Source organism: Silurus meridionalis, chromosome 22, assembly GCF_014805685.1.
Source record: "Silurus meridionalis isolate SWU-2019-XX chromosome 22, ASM1480568v1, whole genome shotgun sequence".
In the NCBI taxonomy this organism is placed as follows: Eukaryota; Metazoa; Chordata; class Actinopteri; order Siluriformes; family Siluridae; genus Silurus; species Silurus meridionalis.
Window position 1 is genome coordinate 16,286,332 of NC_060905.1, and position 13,484 is coordinate 16,299,815.

General features: G+C 39.2%; 1 protein-coding gene across 1 annotated transcript in view; it reads left to right on the forward strand.

Moving 5' to 3' along the window:
• gabbr2 (gamma-aminobutyric acid (GABA) B receptor, 2) overlaps positions 1-13,484 on the forward strand; it is a 246,828-nt gene that overhangs the window by 150,371 nt on the left and 82,973 nt on the right. The window contains exons 5-8 of the mRNA XM_046834305.1: positions 1,689-1,754; positions 1,930-2,118; positions 3,170-3,409; positions 7,880-7,940. Coding sequence (XP_046690261.1) covers positions 1,689-1,754; positions 1,930-2,118; positions 3,170-3,409; positions 7,880-7,940 — 556 coding nt within the window. The remainder of the gene's footprint in view (positions 1-1,688; positions 1,755-1,929; positions 2,119-3,169; positions 3,410-7,879; positions 7,941-13,484) is intronic.

Below are 13,484 nucleotides of genomic sequence, written 5' to 3' on the forward strand. Positions count from 1 at the left end.
ATGTATGCTTTCTTAAGATCTATCTTGACAAATCAGTCCGAGGACCTGATCTGAGACACAACCTGCTTGAGGGTGAGCATCCTGTTGATCCCCTTAGGGTACCGTGAAGAGGCGGGCACCGTATGCGGCGATTTCTTATAATGAGAAGACCCCAAAAACTCCTGGCTGTCAGGATATTTTGGATGAAGCCCTTCTATTGAAGATGACGGCCCTCAAAACGGTCAGCTTTTTGGGCCTGAAGCCTGGAGTCCATAGTTTCTGGGGGAGCCCGACTAGCAACACTCCATTTCTGAATTTCCATCAGCTCCTCAAGCTGAACTGGCTGTTCTCTATGGGATTGCTGGTGTCCATACACTCCCCCTCTCTCAAGAGCCGACTGAGCATGCTCCGCTCTCAAGCAAGCAGAACTCAAATCCAGAAAGATTGCTTGCTATCCAAACATAACCTTCCGCACCTTGCCTTCCGTAAAACAGACACACACAGAGCACTTCCTGAACAAAAAGAAGCTAGCGCCGTCCCCACTGCATGTGTTCTTATAACTTCCTGGTCATGACGTCACCCCACCAATGATGTCACGCTGTTTTTTTGGACAGCTTACACACGTGATTCAGAGCGTGGTAATGTGGAAGCATAAAGTGTTAACGCATCTCGAGTTCCTGAAAGGGAACCAAATATGCAACTCTTAGTCTCAGAGAGGCCTAATGTTTTTATTCAACCTTAACAAAAGCTGGTGTTCTCAAAGTGTTTGGAATTGATTCAAGCTCTTTTTGGACTGAAAATGAGGCCAGCTCTGCTGAAATGTTGCTTACAGGCAGCAGCAGTAAGTAAGCATGAAGTCAGAAAAATACATATATTGAATCATAAATGTAGTTGAGTAGAGAATAACACTTGGTTATATCTTTGATTGTCAGTTAAAAATAGAAAGAAGCCAAATAATTAGGTAGGTACAGTAATAATGTACATTTACTCATTTACACTACTGCTCTGTATAATATAGCCCTTCCCAGCCATGCTTAATACATTTTCACACCCCTTTTTTTTGACAGACTTTAGCATTCTGCAATTATCTCATGTTGTATTAGAAATGGGATATGATTTCCCAGAATACAGAGATGTACCGTAGAGTAGCATATATAGTGGACAGAAATGCCTAATTATTCATTCTTAGCCGATTTGAGCCATTTGTAGCACTGTAGCAGAGAGGAAAAGCACTACTCCAGGATCCCTAGTTCAATCCTGAGCCTGGGTTAGTGTTGGGTGGAGATCTGTATGTGCTTGTTTGGGTTTCCTTAGGAACCTATGAGTTTCCTCTGGATCAACTATACTGACTAGCACAAATCAGCGACTGGAAATAAACTAGGTGGCAAGGGTGTTGCACTGAGGTGACTTGCCAACTTACAGCTAAAGGGCCAACAGTTCAATCCTGAGCTACTGTCTGTGAAGAGTTCCTCATGTTCACCCGGTGTCTGTATTTGTTTCTTCCACATTCCAGGTTGTCTGGCTTTGAAAAATTGCCCGGAGGTGTAAATAAATGCGTTCATGTGTGTTCATTGTGCCTTGTAATAACCTGGCATCCCATTATGGTTATTACAAGGAAAGAGGTCTGCCCCACTTTGACAGATATAAATACTTACTGCAAATGAAAAATGAATGATCTCTGTGTCTAATATATGCTTCCTTATTTATAGGACAACGACGTGAGAATCATCATTGGCCAGTTTGATGAGAACCTGGCTTCTAAGGTCTTCTGTTGTGTGAGTATTTTTATCATTAGTTGTCACTTAGTTTTGATTGATTAAAATGCACTATATAGTTTACTATTCAGTTGTTGTACTTAGAAAATGTACCAGCAATATGTCTGCTTTGTTTTTTAATTACGTATGAAGTAAATGCTGCTGCTACAAATCTCTTTCTGTTTGTGCCCTCTAGGCCTATAACCTGAACATGTATGGAAGTAAATATCAGTGGATCATTCCTGGCTGGTACCAAGGCAACTGGTGGGAGCAGGCAAATTCTACCAACTGCACCACGAGGAAACTGCTGACTGCTATGGAGGGGTACATCAGTGTAGACTTTGAGCCTCTCAGTGCCAAGCAGATTAAAGGAATCTCTGGAAGGGTAAGTGTCTGATATTTGACATGATTTCAATACACCTAATTTCTGAAGTCATTTTACCATCCATATAGCCAAGTGGTGATTGTTTCGGCAACCACAATGTTTCTTATAAAAGTAAAATTAGAACTAACGGTATGAAGTGGATGAAGTCCTTCTCACCTGACATAAGTGCCTGGACTTGTTAATGCTCTTATGGCTGAAGGAGTAAATCCCCCACAAACATGCTCCAAAATCTAATGGAATGCTCTCCAAGCAGAATGGAGGCTTTAACAGCAACAAAATACCTAATGCATGGCTGTAATATTCAGAGGTGCACATGCTTTAGGCCACTGGTCCCCAACTTTTTTTGGGCTATGGACCGGATTAATGTCGGACAATATTTTCACGGACCGGTTTAATGTTGGACAATATTTTCACAGACCGGCCTTTAAGGTGTGGCAGATAAATACAACAAAATGAAATTATTCGACCAGCATAAAAACTGTTATTTTCTAAATATAATAATAAACGTGAATTCACTGTGTTGTTTTTCGTTCATTTTGCTAAGCTTGGGGGTTTGAATTTAGCGGTAATGTATTATGTGTTACCGGCCAGAGCAGCCCCTTTATGAAGGTAGAGGATGAAGGTAAGACATGTGACCAAGGCATCTTGACATGAATCAAAAGTGTGTCCTAGACAGATGTGGTGGAGAGAATCCGGTCATTTTCCAAAATAAAACATCATTTAAAATGAGATAATAAATAAAATTGAAAATAATGTAAGTTATGTATTCTTGCTGTGCGGCCCAGTACCAATTGGCCCACAGACCGGTGCTGGTCCGTGGCCTGGGTTCGGCTTACGATTTTTCGATCTTACCATGATGATAGCGATATCGTGCATATGTTACACTGTAGGTTTTTAAACTAAATCTAGGCTTTGGATTTATTCAGACAATTCGGTGATTTGAAACCAATCAGTCCTTGATCGTACTTATTGTTTGCATCTAGCACTGTCAATAAAATCCAGCTCATCATCAACAATCCCTAAGATGGCTTTAATTTACTTTATTGCACAGACACCCCAAGAGTATGAGCATGAGTACACCAGAGAGCGGGAACAGAAAGGAGTGGAGGCCAGCAAATTTCACGGCTTTGCCTACGATGGCATCTGGGTGATTGCTAAGACACTAAGCCGTGTAATGGAGCAGCTCGGTCAAAAGAGGCATGACGTTTACCATAACATGACCAAGGACGACCGGGAGGTGGGGAAGTTGGTGCTGGACGTGATGAATGAAACCAACTTCTTCGGAGTGACGGTGAGTTTCTCGGTCATCCTTTCAGTGCAAAAGGCAGGCTGACAACCAGCTCTCTAATTAACTGTGATGTTTGTTGGAAGACAAAATTCATGAATTGAATTGTGCAGGGCTGTTTTTAGCCTTTTTGACACCCTAGGCGAGATTCCTATTGTCACCTCTCATGGCTCCGCCCTCCCACTATAATGCTCCACCCCCACACCATACAAATCATTTGCAACCTAACATAAAAAGATTTTTATGTATGTAAACATATTCTGGGAGCACTTTTACTTAATAGTATAGTATTAAGTATTAGTATTAAGTAGTGCATCTCTCCTTTAAATCAAGCACATGGTTTGTGCACTTTGTCCACCACTGGCACATGTTCAACATGTTCATCAGTTGCATTCGAGGGCCTGTGTAAAGAGTCACATTCTAGGCATCCGTGGCGACCATTTACATTAAAAAAAAGCACAACTTTATGTGCAACTAGTAAGATCTATGCATGTTGAGATGTCAAGCGACTGTTCTTCAGGCACAAGTATCATAAAAGCCATTCTATGATTGGTGCTGTTGACATGCATGAGTGAAATGTTAGTGAATGGAGATAGGCTTGAGGAATGGCAGAGGTATGAGGCCAGGGCAGGAGCTCAGTGACTAGAAGCAAACAGAAATTTTATATGCAAAAAAAAACAGCTTGCAGAGAGGTGAGAGCCAGAGAGAGCTAAACAGATTTGGTATGCAGGGAGCATCGTGCCTGCAGACATGCTTTGTTTGTGTGTGTATGTGTGTATGTTTTTGTGCGGGGGGGTCGCTGTAGCAATAGGAGGCTGAAAATGAGGGCTAAAAAAGAGGGCTAAAGGAACGAAACAAGGTCTGACAGCAAATGTAAAATTAGCAAATACAGCTGTCGTGGTAGCAAAGAGAAAGCACAAGAGCTAATATAGTGTAAATCGAGATCAGTTGTTATGAACCCTCTTAGGTCTTAGCCATAGGTTATTTCACATTTATCACTGTCCCCCCTGGTAAAGTGTGGTAGACACTCAGCTTGACGGCACCTACCCTGGGCCCACAGCTTCCCTCTTCAGCAACTGCACAATAATAGAGTGGGGGGAAAAAATCACAGCGGTAAAACAAACAGCTCTCCGGGATAAAACAGAGCAGCAGTGTAAGCAGAAGAGCACAGCAAAATAGTTTATAGAGAAATGCTGTGTGGCAGATGTGTGGTAATTCACTCCTAGAGAAAGAGAGAAGTTTTTCCCCACAAAAATATGAGTGTGCTGATCAATTTGCAGAATAAGCACTGAAATGTCAGCTATACATTTCCTCCCATAGAAGTGCCTTTTTTTTTGCTGTCTGCAGGGTGGCATTTTTTCTTTTTTTATTCAAGGTTATTCACTCAAAGGACATTTTCCTAAGCCAATGCAACGTCTCTAAGATTTGTACGATTTCTTATTACTGTTCTAAGTGCGCCCCGCACTCTAAGTCCCTCGATGCTGAAAACTCTGACTCCCGGACTCTCAGAGTCTGAAACCACCAAGCAGGGCTATTGATCGAGCAGCAGCATACTTCAGGAAGTAAAACATTAGCTCAGTGAAGCCTCTAGAGAGTACAGATCACTCTAATGAGCGATCGAGGGCTAGACCGCTGCTGAACTTTTGGCTAAATCTGAGCCAGCTACAGCCTTTCCTGCTTTAAAGCTGAACCTCTGAACCATTTGTATCTTACTGTCCATGTGGTAAAGCTGGAACAGTCCTAAGTGTCAAAGACAGAAAAAAATGGTGTAGTCAGTGAATTCAGGAGATACTAACAAAAAGCTTAGAGATGTTGCTCAAGATTCTGCTACTATTCACCACTAAACACTGTGTAGACGAGACATAAACTGGACGTAAAACGTATTTCATTTTGGGTTTTGTTTTATCCATGTCCAGTGGCAGTGAGCTTCACACCATGCGCTTCACACCCAGGCCTTCAGTGGTGACCCGACTAAATCAATTTACCTTATAATGTAGTCATTATGATGCCACATTTATAGACATCATCAATATTATAAAGAAACGCAGGATAACAGAGTGCTGCATCACAGACAGAAATCTCATACAGCGAGAATGAATGGCATAACTAAAGCAAGAAACCCAATGAACACAATTCAACAAGTCTCCTTTTACTGCAGCCACACGGTTACGGTTTTCCTGGGGATTGAAAATGAAGGCAGATTTTTTTGTGCTAATTCTACAGGAAAGAAAACACAAAAGTTTAAATGGTTAGCTAGCTTCAGGGTTGGCCGACATCTCCTTACAATGTCCAGCTTTTCTGGAAAATGTATTTCTAAGTATGTCCAAGACCAAATCAATTTCTCTTCCTCCGTAGGCATAAAAAAGTCAAACTCAGATATGTTAGTGTGTGCAGCGCACTACACACGTGTTTTCCCAGCCGAACTTGGCTGTAACAGTTTCCCTCTGACCAACCAATCAGAGGACAGAAAAATAGTGACACATTCTGGGCCAGCTAGCTGGCCTGTTGAGGCGAATATGAAATCTGACTGGCAAAAGAAACAAACCCATTGCTAATATAGTCTAGGGTACATTGGCCAGCACTACTGAGTGTGAAGGCCCTGGGCAGATTAGATTGACATGGCAGCACATAGAGGCTGAAATCTGACATCTGAAAATCAAACATCCACCATACACCTACTGGAAGCAGTGCAGCAAAGAGAAATGCTACGAAATTAAGAGAATAAACTGTTCGGAAAAAATTAACACAATTTAATGGAACAGAATTAGAATTTAGGTTGTAAACGTAGGTCAGTGCTTCTGTGTTTAGGCCTGCAGAGAAGGCCTTGCTGGCCCTGACCGCCCACCACTGATTTTTATATATATATATATATATATATATATATATATATATATATATATATATATATATATATACAAGAAGCTTTACCTCACAACTAAAGCTAAAAGGGAGGGAGTGGAGCCTCAATTACACTTTCACACCTGCACAGCATTTTACACACCCCCTACCTCCTTACAGTCTGTTTCTCACACACACACACACACACACACACACACACTCACTTTTATCTTAAAAGCCATGATTTTTGGAAAACTAGTCGTTGTATCATTCGCATAAGAGCATGATAGAATATATAAACAAACACTTATTATTGAGAAAAAAGGACAGCACATATCAATTTGGCACAAAAAGGAAGACAATCACAGTGGGACACACATATATGCTGTACAACACAATAAGATATATGCAATATGAACAGAAGTTTGAACCTGTATGGGCTTTTTGAACATCCTATATGAGATTTTCTGTTTATGACTTATATAACTTTTTGTTTTGATGATTTCCATTTGATTTTGGATTCTGATGTAGGGTGCATTGTCATACAAAAGGTTGGGGCTCTTTGTTCCATTTAAGGTAAACTTTCCTGCTAAACTGAGCCCAAAATTTTCACACAGTTCCCTGTTGCACTGGCTTCTTAGACTATGTGGCGCATTAAAGACACCAGCTTCTTAGCTTATGTGGCGCATCCAATGCCCAAGTCTTAGTCTTTCTTTACATTATACACTAACAATAGAACATAAAATGTTTACATAACTAGTACGTTAGATATAGATGTCTGTTCAATGAGGCTTATTGGTATTCTTCCTTCTCAGATTTATACAGCATTTACGCAAATGCCGAAAAAGAAATGTACAATGTAATCGAAACATTTACGCAACAAAGCCTCCGGAATAAAGATGAACATGATGAAGGGACTGTAGCCTACTTTGTACTTCAAAGCAGAACGTCTTTAGAGACAAGATGGGCTCTCAGCCCCTTCCCTGGGTACTAACTAACAGACTTCTAATGATCGCCACTATAATACTGGGTGCCATTGAACCCAAATCCATCCAAATGCCTCATTAGTCACTCGGCTGGCACACGGCATTTGCTCAACACTTAACAGATAATGAGCGCAAGACAATGTTTTGTACACAATGTCGAGGTTTCCTGGCTAATGGCCTCCCCTTTTACAGTGTCTCTGTTTTATTTCTGATCAGTCATCCACACTTACCTGTCAAACAATCATTAGTTTAGAATGCTTGGTGGATTTTGGGTTATATCAGTTCCCAGAACCTATCATCTATTTTATCCTTTTGTCATCAAGCAATCAAGTATAACGTGCATAATATAACTAGTCGATTTTTCCCGCTATAAATTGTGTTTGCCTCTAGAAAAGGATCAATTTACTGACCTCTAATTTAATAAATGAGGCAAGAACCATGGACCATTGCAGACTGCAAGGTAAATACTCCTAGTTGTCCCTGCTCCAAGAGTCAAGGCAGCAGCGGTAAAGATGAACATTACTCCTAATAAGACGAGCAATAAACATAAGTATGACTTACTGTAACCTGGTTCTTTGCTTAAGTAGCTGTCAATGTTCTTTTTATATGCAGTTGATCTGAGGAGTATGTGTATATGTGTGTGTTTTCACAGGGTCAGGTGATGTTCAGGAACGGAGAGCGCATGGGAACTATCAAATTTACACAGTTTCAAGGTAAGTGCAATCTACAGTCAGGAAATGATTAGAAATGGGATAATACTCACTGGCTTACAAAATTATCCTGTTAGCTTTCTTCCTTTTGGGCAGTAGGGGGCCAATGATTAAGGCTTTAGGCTACTGATAATAAGTCCCAGTATTACCTGACTGCCCTTAAGCAAGAACTGTAAGCTTCACCCGCTCAGTTAAAATTGGAAGTCACTTTAAAGAAAGGTGTAAATGTGAACCTGATACCCTCTTTTTATAAATGATGTTTTTATTTGATTTCACCTTCTTTTAATATCAATCATTTTCACAAATAATAAAGCTAGTAGAATATGCATGCAGCTAAACTCAACTTCAACAATCTGGATTACAAACCAAAAAATACAAGTTGAGTAAAAAAAAAGGAAACCTAAATAATTGCTAACTAAAAAGAGCACACAGATGGATATGCTTGAAACTTTTATATATGGGTCCTTTAAAATCTTTAGGTAGATAGACTGATAACTGTGTATAGAAGGCGAGTAATACTGAATTCTGGAAAATAAAGAAGGTTATGGTTGAACGTACAATAAATGCAAGCACTACATCAGATTGTAATAATGGTCTTTTTAAAACAAACCTGTCACCTGGTCTAAACATACATTCCACCTTTCCTATTGGTTATCTTTCATCATGGCACCTGTTAGTGGGTGGATATATTTTAAGGCGGCAACATTTTGTACTCAAAGTTGACGTGTTAGAAGTAGGAAAAATAGGCGAGCGTAAGGATTTGAGTGAGTTTGACAAGGAACAAATTGTGACGTCTAGACGACTGGATCAGAGCATTATCAAAAGCTCATGTGGGATTTTCCTGGTCTTCAGTGGTCAGTATTTATCAAAAGGGGTCCAAGAAAGGAACAGCGGTGAACTGGCGACAGGGTCGGGGGTGGCCGAGGCTCATTGATGCATGTGGGGAGTAAAGGCTGGCCCATGTGGTCTGATCCAACAGATTAGTTACTGTAGCTTACATTGCTGAAGAAGTTAATGCTGTTAATGCTCTATTGGTCAGGACCGTTAGGGCAGTAAAAGAGGACAAACACAATATTAGGCAGGTGGTCATAATGTTATGCCTGATTGGTGGCCATAATGTTATGCCTTATAGGAGTACAATGATAATATGGAACTAAATAATTAAGAAACATTGTAGTTTATAATGTTGCTGATAGATTCATTGACTAATTTTTGAATTGCACATCAACTAGCTTTTTACAAAAGCAAATTGACTCGCTATTGAGTCTGTGGTGAATTGATTTAAGGTATTCTCACAACAATTTCATGTTACAGTATAATTATTGCAACAGGTGATGTTGTTATACAATACAACTATTGTCAATTATCAATTAAATACATTTGTCAGAAAATCCAATGAATAAAAAAATTAAACAAAAGTGTTTAAAGATTGCCTGAATGCATCAGTTATGTCAAGGACTAAAATAAATTAGTATTCAATTATTGCTAATCCATATGTCCTTTAAAACCTCTGACCAGGCAATAATGCTATTGAATTTGACTGATGTCTAAAATAGAGCTAGCCCTATATCTGGATGGAGGTCTTTTTGATTGAAGACCACCCTCTGCTGCTACGGATAGAACAGTCGAAAGATCCATGAGGTTAAACTCAAGAAGCATGAGGATGGATTTAAAACTTTTGTAATTTATATAAACAGTCCACAACAATGGCTTTGGACTACAATTACCATGAACAATTTTACATTCGAGTCTCCATCAGTGAACAGCCGATAACCTTAAAAATGATGGAACTGTAATGAATAGACATTCTCGGCATTTTGGAAGATGCCCTTATCCAGAGCGACTTACAACCGAAACGTTAAAGGCCTTGCTCAAGGACACAGCAGTGTCAGCTTGTGGGTGCTGAGCTTTGAACTTCCGATCCAGAGTTTATTGCCTTCACCGCCGAGCTGCCACAGAGTCTGATTTCTCTCAAGGTTTTTTTTGTTACCACTGGCTTTTTTCATTAATGATAAACTTAGAGACTCCTCTATAAATTCAAAATGTATGTTTGTTATCCATTTATTTATGAGAAGGCTGCATTGGGACAAAATCTATTATTAATAGTGATATACAAATAAAATTGAACTGAATTGCAAATATACATTTTTTATATTATACTATATTATTATATTTCATACTTTTTGCATTTTATTTAATATATATATATATATATATTTTATTTTATTTTTTTTTTATTTTTTTTACTTTTCTATTCATTCTGCTGTTTTTTTAATTTTATTTATCATAATTATGGTATGCACTTATTTAAAGGGACTAATTAAATACGGTCTTCAGCTGTTTGCTGTAACAGGGAATGTATTGGCAATGGCAATGGCAATGTATTTGTCTGCTGCAAGTACACATCCAATCTTGCCATCATTTTCCATAATAATACCTCAAACCCAGCATGTTTCTGTAGGCCTGCCTGAGGTTTAGTTAGATAAGATTAGATCTTGGTGAAGGATTTTATCTCTGAGTGGGGGATTCCCTTGTCATAACCCATAGCCACATTCTGCTCTTATCTACCTCAGTGCAGAGCTACAGCAGTGTACCATGTAACATGTTACATCATCAATCGAGGTGTGTATTTGTGTGTAAGAGAGAGAGAGAGAGAGTGTGTGTGTGTTAAAAGCACCAGGATAGGAAAGCCTATGAAGCTGTGAACTGGCTGCCTATTCGATGACACCTGACAGCCATGGATAAATGGTGCAAAGCGCATTGGAGAAAACTAGAACAATCACCCGAGTGGCACTTTTCCCCATGACGGTGCTCTCTATCACATTTGTCTCTCTCCTATATTCAACCATAAAACACAAACCAAGCAAATATGACTTTATTTAAGAAACTAGAAATCGCTCTTTTTTTTCTGAATGTTAATAATGTCATATTTCTTCTTATAGAAAAGTTTTCTGTCTATGTTTTCTTGTCTTTTTTCTTGGTGTTTGTTCCTAAATCTCTGTCTCCTTTGTGAGGCATGTTAATTATCTAGCATGTACATTGTGAGAGATGCTGAGCCTCTGCTCAGTGCTTCTCCAAATCTATCTCTCATATCCCACTTTGTCAACTCCATCTGGACCAAAGGGTGAAGAAATGTATAAATTAATTACGTTAATGATGACCTTGCCATGAACCATATGTTTTGTCAAAATTGTTTTAGGCACAGTTTTAATGCCGTTTTATTAATTACCTTTGAATGAAACAAAGCAGAAGTGGCAAGGACACATTCTAGGTCTATTGTTGTGTATAATGTGACATATTCTATCAAATTTCGAGCTAGTTGGATCCTGAGGCTATATTGGGAATGCAAGGGATGGGAATACATCTGGAGTGGGACCATAAGGCATACCCACTTTCACACATTTATTTCACATCTGTTGATTTCAAGTCACCTTTAGCGGAACATTTTCTAGAAATGTAAATAAAAACGTAATGCGATGATTTGCAAATCTCCCAATATTTTTTCCACAATAGAACATAGAAAAATGTTTAAATTGAGAAAATGTATCATTTTAAGAATAAATAAGTTCAATTTGAAATCAAGGACAGCAACACATCTCAAAAACGTGGGAAGAAGTGGAAGAACAGTTTGCAACTAATTAGGTTACTTGGCAACAGATTAGGAACGTGACTGGGTATAAAAAGAGCATCTAAGAGATTCAGAGTCGTCTACAAAACAGTCCCTCAACATATAATTGCAAAGGCTTTAAATATATCATCAGTACCTACAGTATATCTACAGTACATAATTTCATTAAATGATTCTGAGAATCTGAGAAAAATCTGCACAAGAGATAAGGCCAAAACACAATATTGGATGCCAACGAGCTCCAGGCCCTCAGATTTAAAATCTTTCCAAAATCTATAATTTAAATAAGAAGCCATAAATGAACATGATTGTGAATATCTGTGTCTTCTATGGGCCAAAGCTTTTTTAAATGGTCTGTGGCAAAGAGTAAAAATTTTTCATGAGTTCAAATCCCACCACAACTCAGCTGCCACTGCTTGGCCATTGAGCAAGGCCCTTAACCCTCAACTGCTTAATTAAATAATGAGATCATTGAAAGCCCTATACTAAAGTGTGCCCTATACAATTGCCTTATACTAAATAATTTACTTAAACAGTAAATGTAGTCGCCTCATTAAAAAAATATCTGGCATCCCTCCAAAGCAATCCCAACCTCTAATCAATACTTAACTCTATTTTACTCCATCTAATTGCAAATGTCAAAATAGAACCAATGCTCAGTGACTAGCATTATCTTTCACCTGATAAGAGCTTAGAAGGAACCATTAAACATGCACAACCTTGTATGCACAAATCCATTAGCGCAGTTTTGGCCACTGAATTGTCACCTCAATGCAAACACCCGTAATAAAAAGCTCTCGTGAAAACCCAGTTAAGGCAGCTTGATGTGTTGGCATGGACAGGTTATGTGGGCGAAGTGGAAGAGAGGTGGGGGAGGGTGTATCGGTTGGGGGCTTGGCTAGAGGAGCATGCATTTAGCAATGATCTTGTGGCCTGTAATGGTGTTTTGGGCTGTGACTCAGAAAAAAGCTGGCCCACATGGATGCATGTTCATCAGGCCATAACCAGCCCAGCCAGCTGCACTCCTTCCGCAGCCATCCTTCCAGGCATGAAGCACTGAAACATAAAATGGGATTCAAATAAAGATAAAAAAAAAAACATATGCAGGCAGAAAGTTTGTGGACACCTCAAGTCAAGTCAAGTCCAGAGGCGTTTATTGTCATTTCTACTATACACAGTGGTACACAGTACACAGTAAAAATGAGACAACGTTCCTCCGGAACCCTGGTGCAACACTAAACAACAACATAGAGCTACAACACAACACAAGCTACGTAAAGTGCATCGAGTGCCACCTAGTGCAAATAGTGCAGACAAAAAAACAGTACAGACAGACAGTGCAGACAGACAACACAAGACAAGACACAAAACCCAAAACAGCACCGACCAGTAAACCTACTGTATATTTTGATTATACAGTACTGTGTGAGGAGAACTGTAAAAAACTATAACTGGAAGTAAATATAAACAGACACAATGCAGTGCAAAAAAACAGCAACAGTCAAGAGGTGCAAAAGACAGCATGTAAACAGTATAGTATAATACAGTCAAAGGTGCAAAAGACAGCATGTAAACAGTGTAATGCGGTCAAGTGTAAATAATAATAAATAAATTATGGTGAAATGGATTGAGATTGAGATGAGTAATGAGTAATGAGTGTGTGTTAAGTTCAGGTTGTACAGTTCGGAAACACACATTTGAGTGAGTGTGTGTATGTGTGTGTGTAACTGTTAAGATTGGTATGAGCTGTGAGAGTTGAATGTTTTATTTCATATTTTGTCTCCACTTTTATTTATACTTTTTACTGTCACACTTCTGGGAAGATGCTCTAGATTTTGGAGTTTACTTGAGATTTGTGCTTGTTCAAACAGCCACGAGAGTGTTATAGTATAGTATTCAATAGCTCTATATCAGGCCAC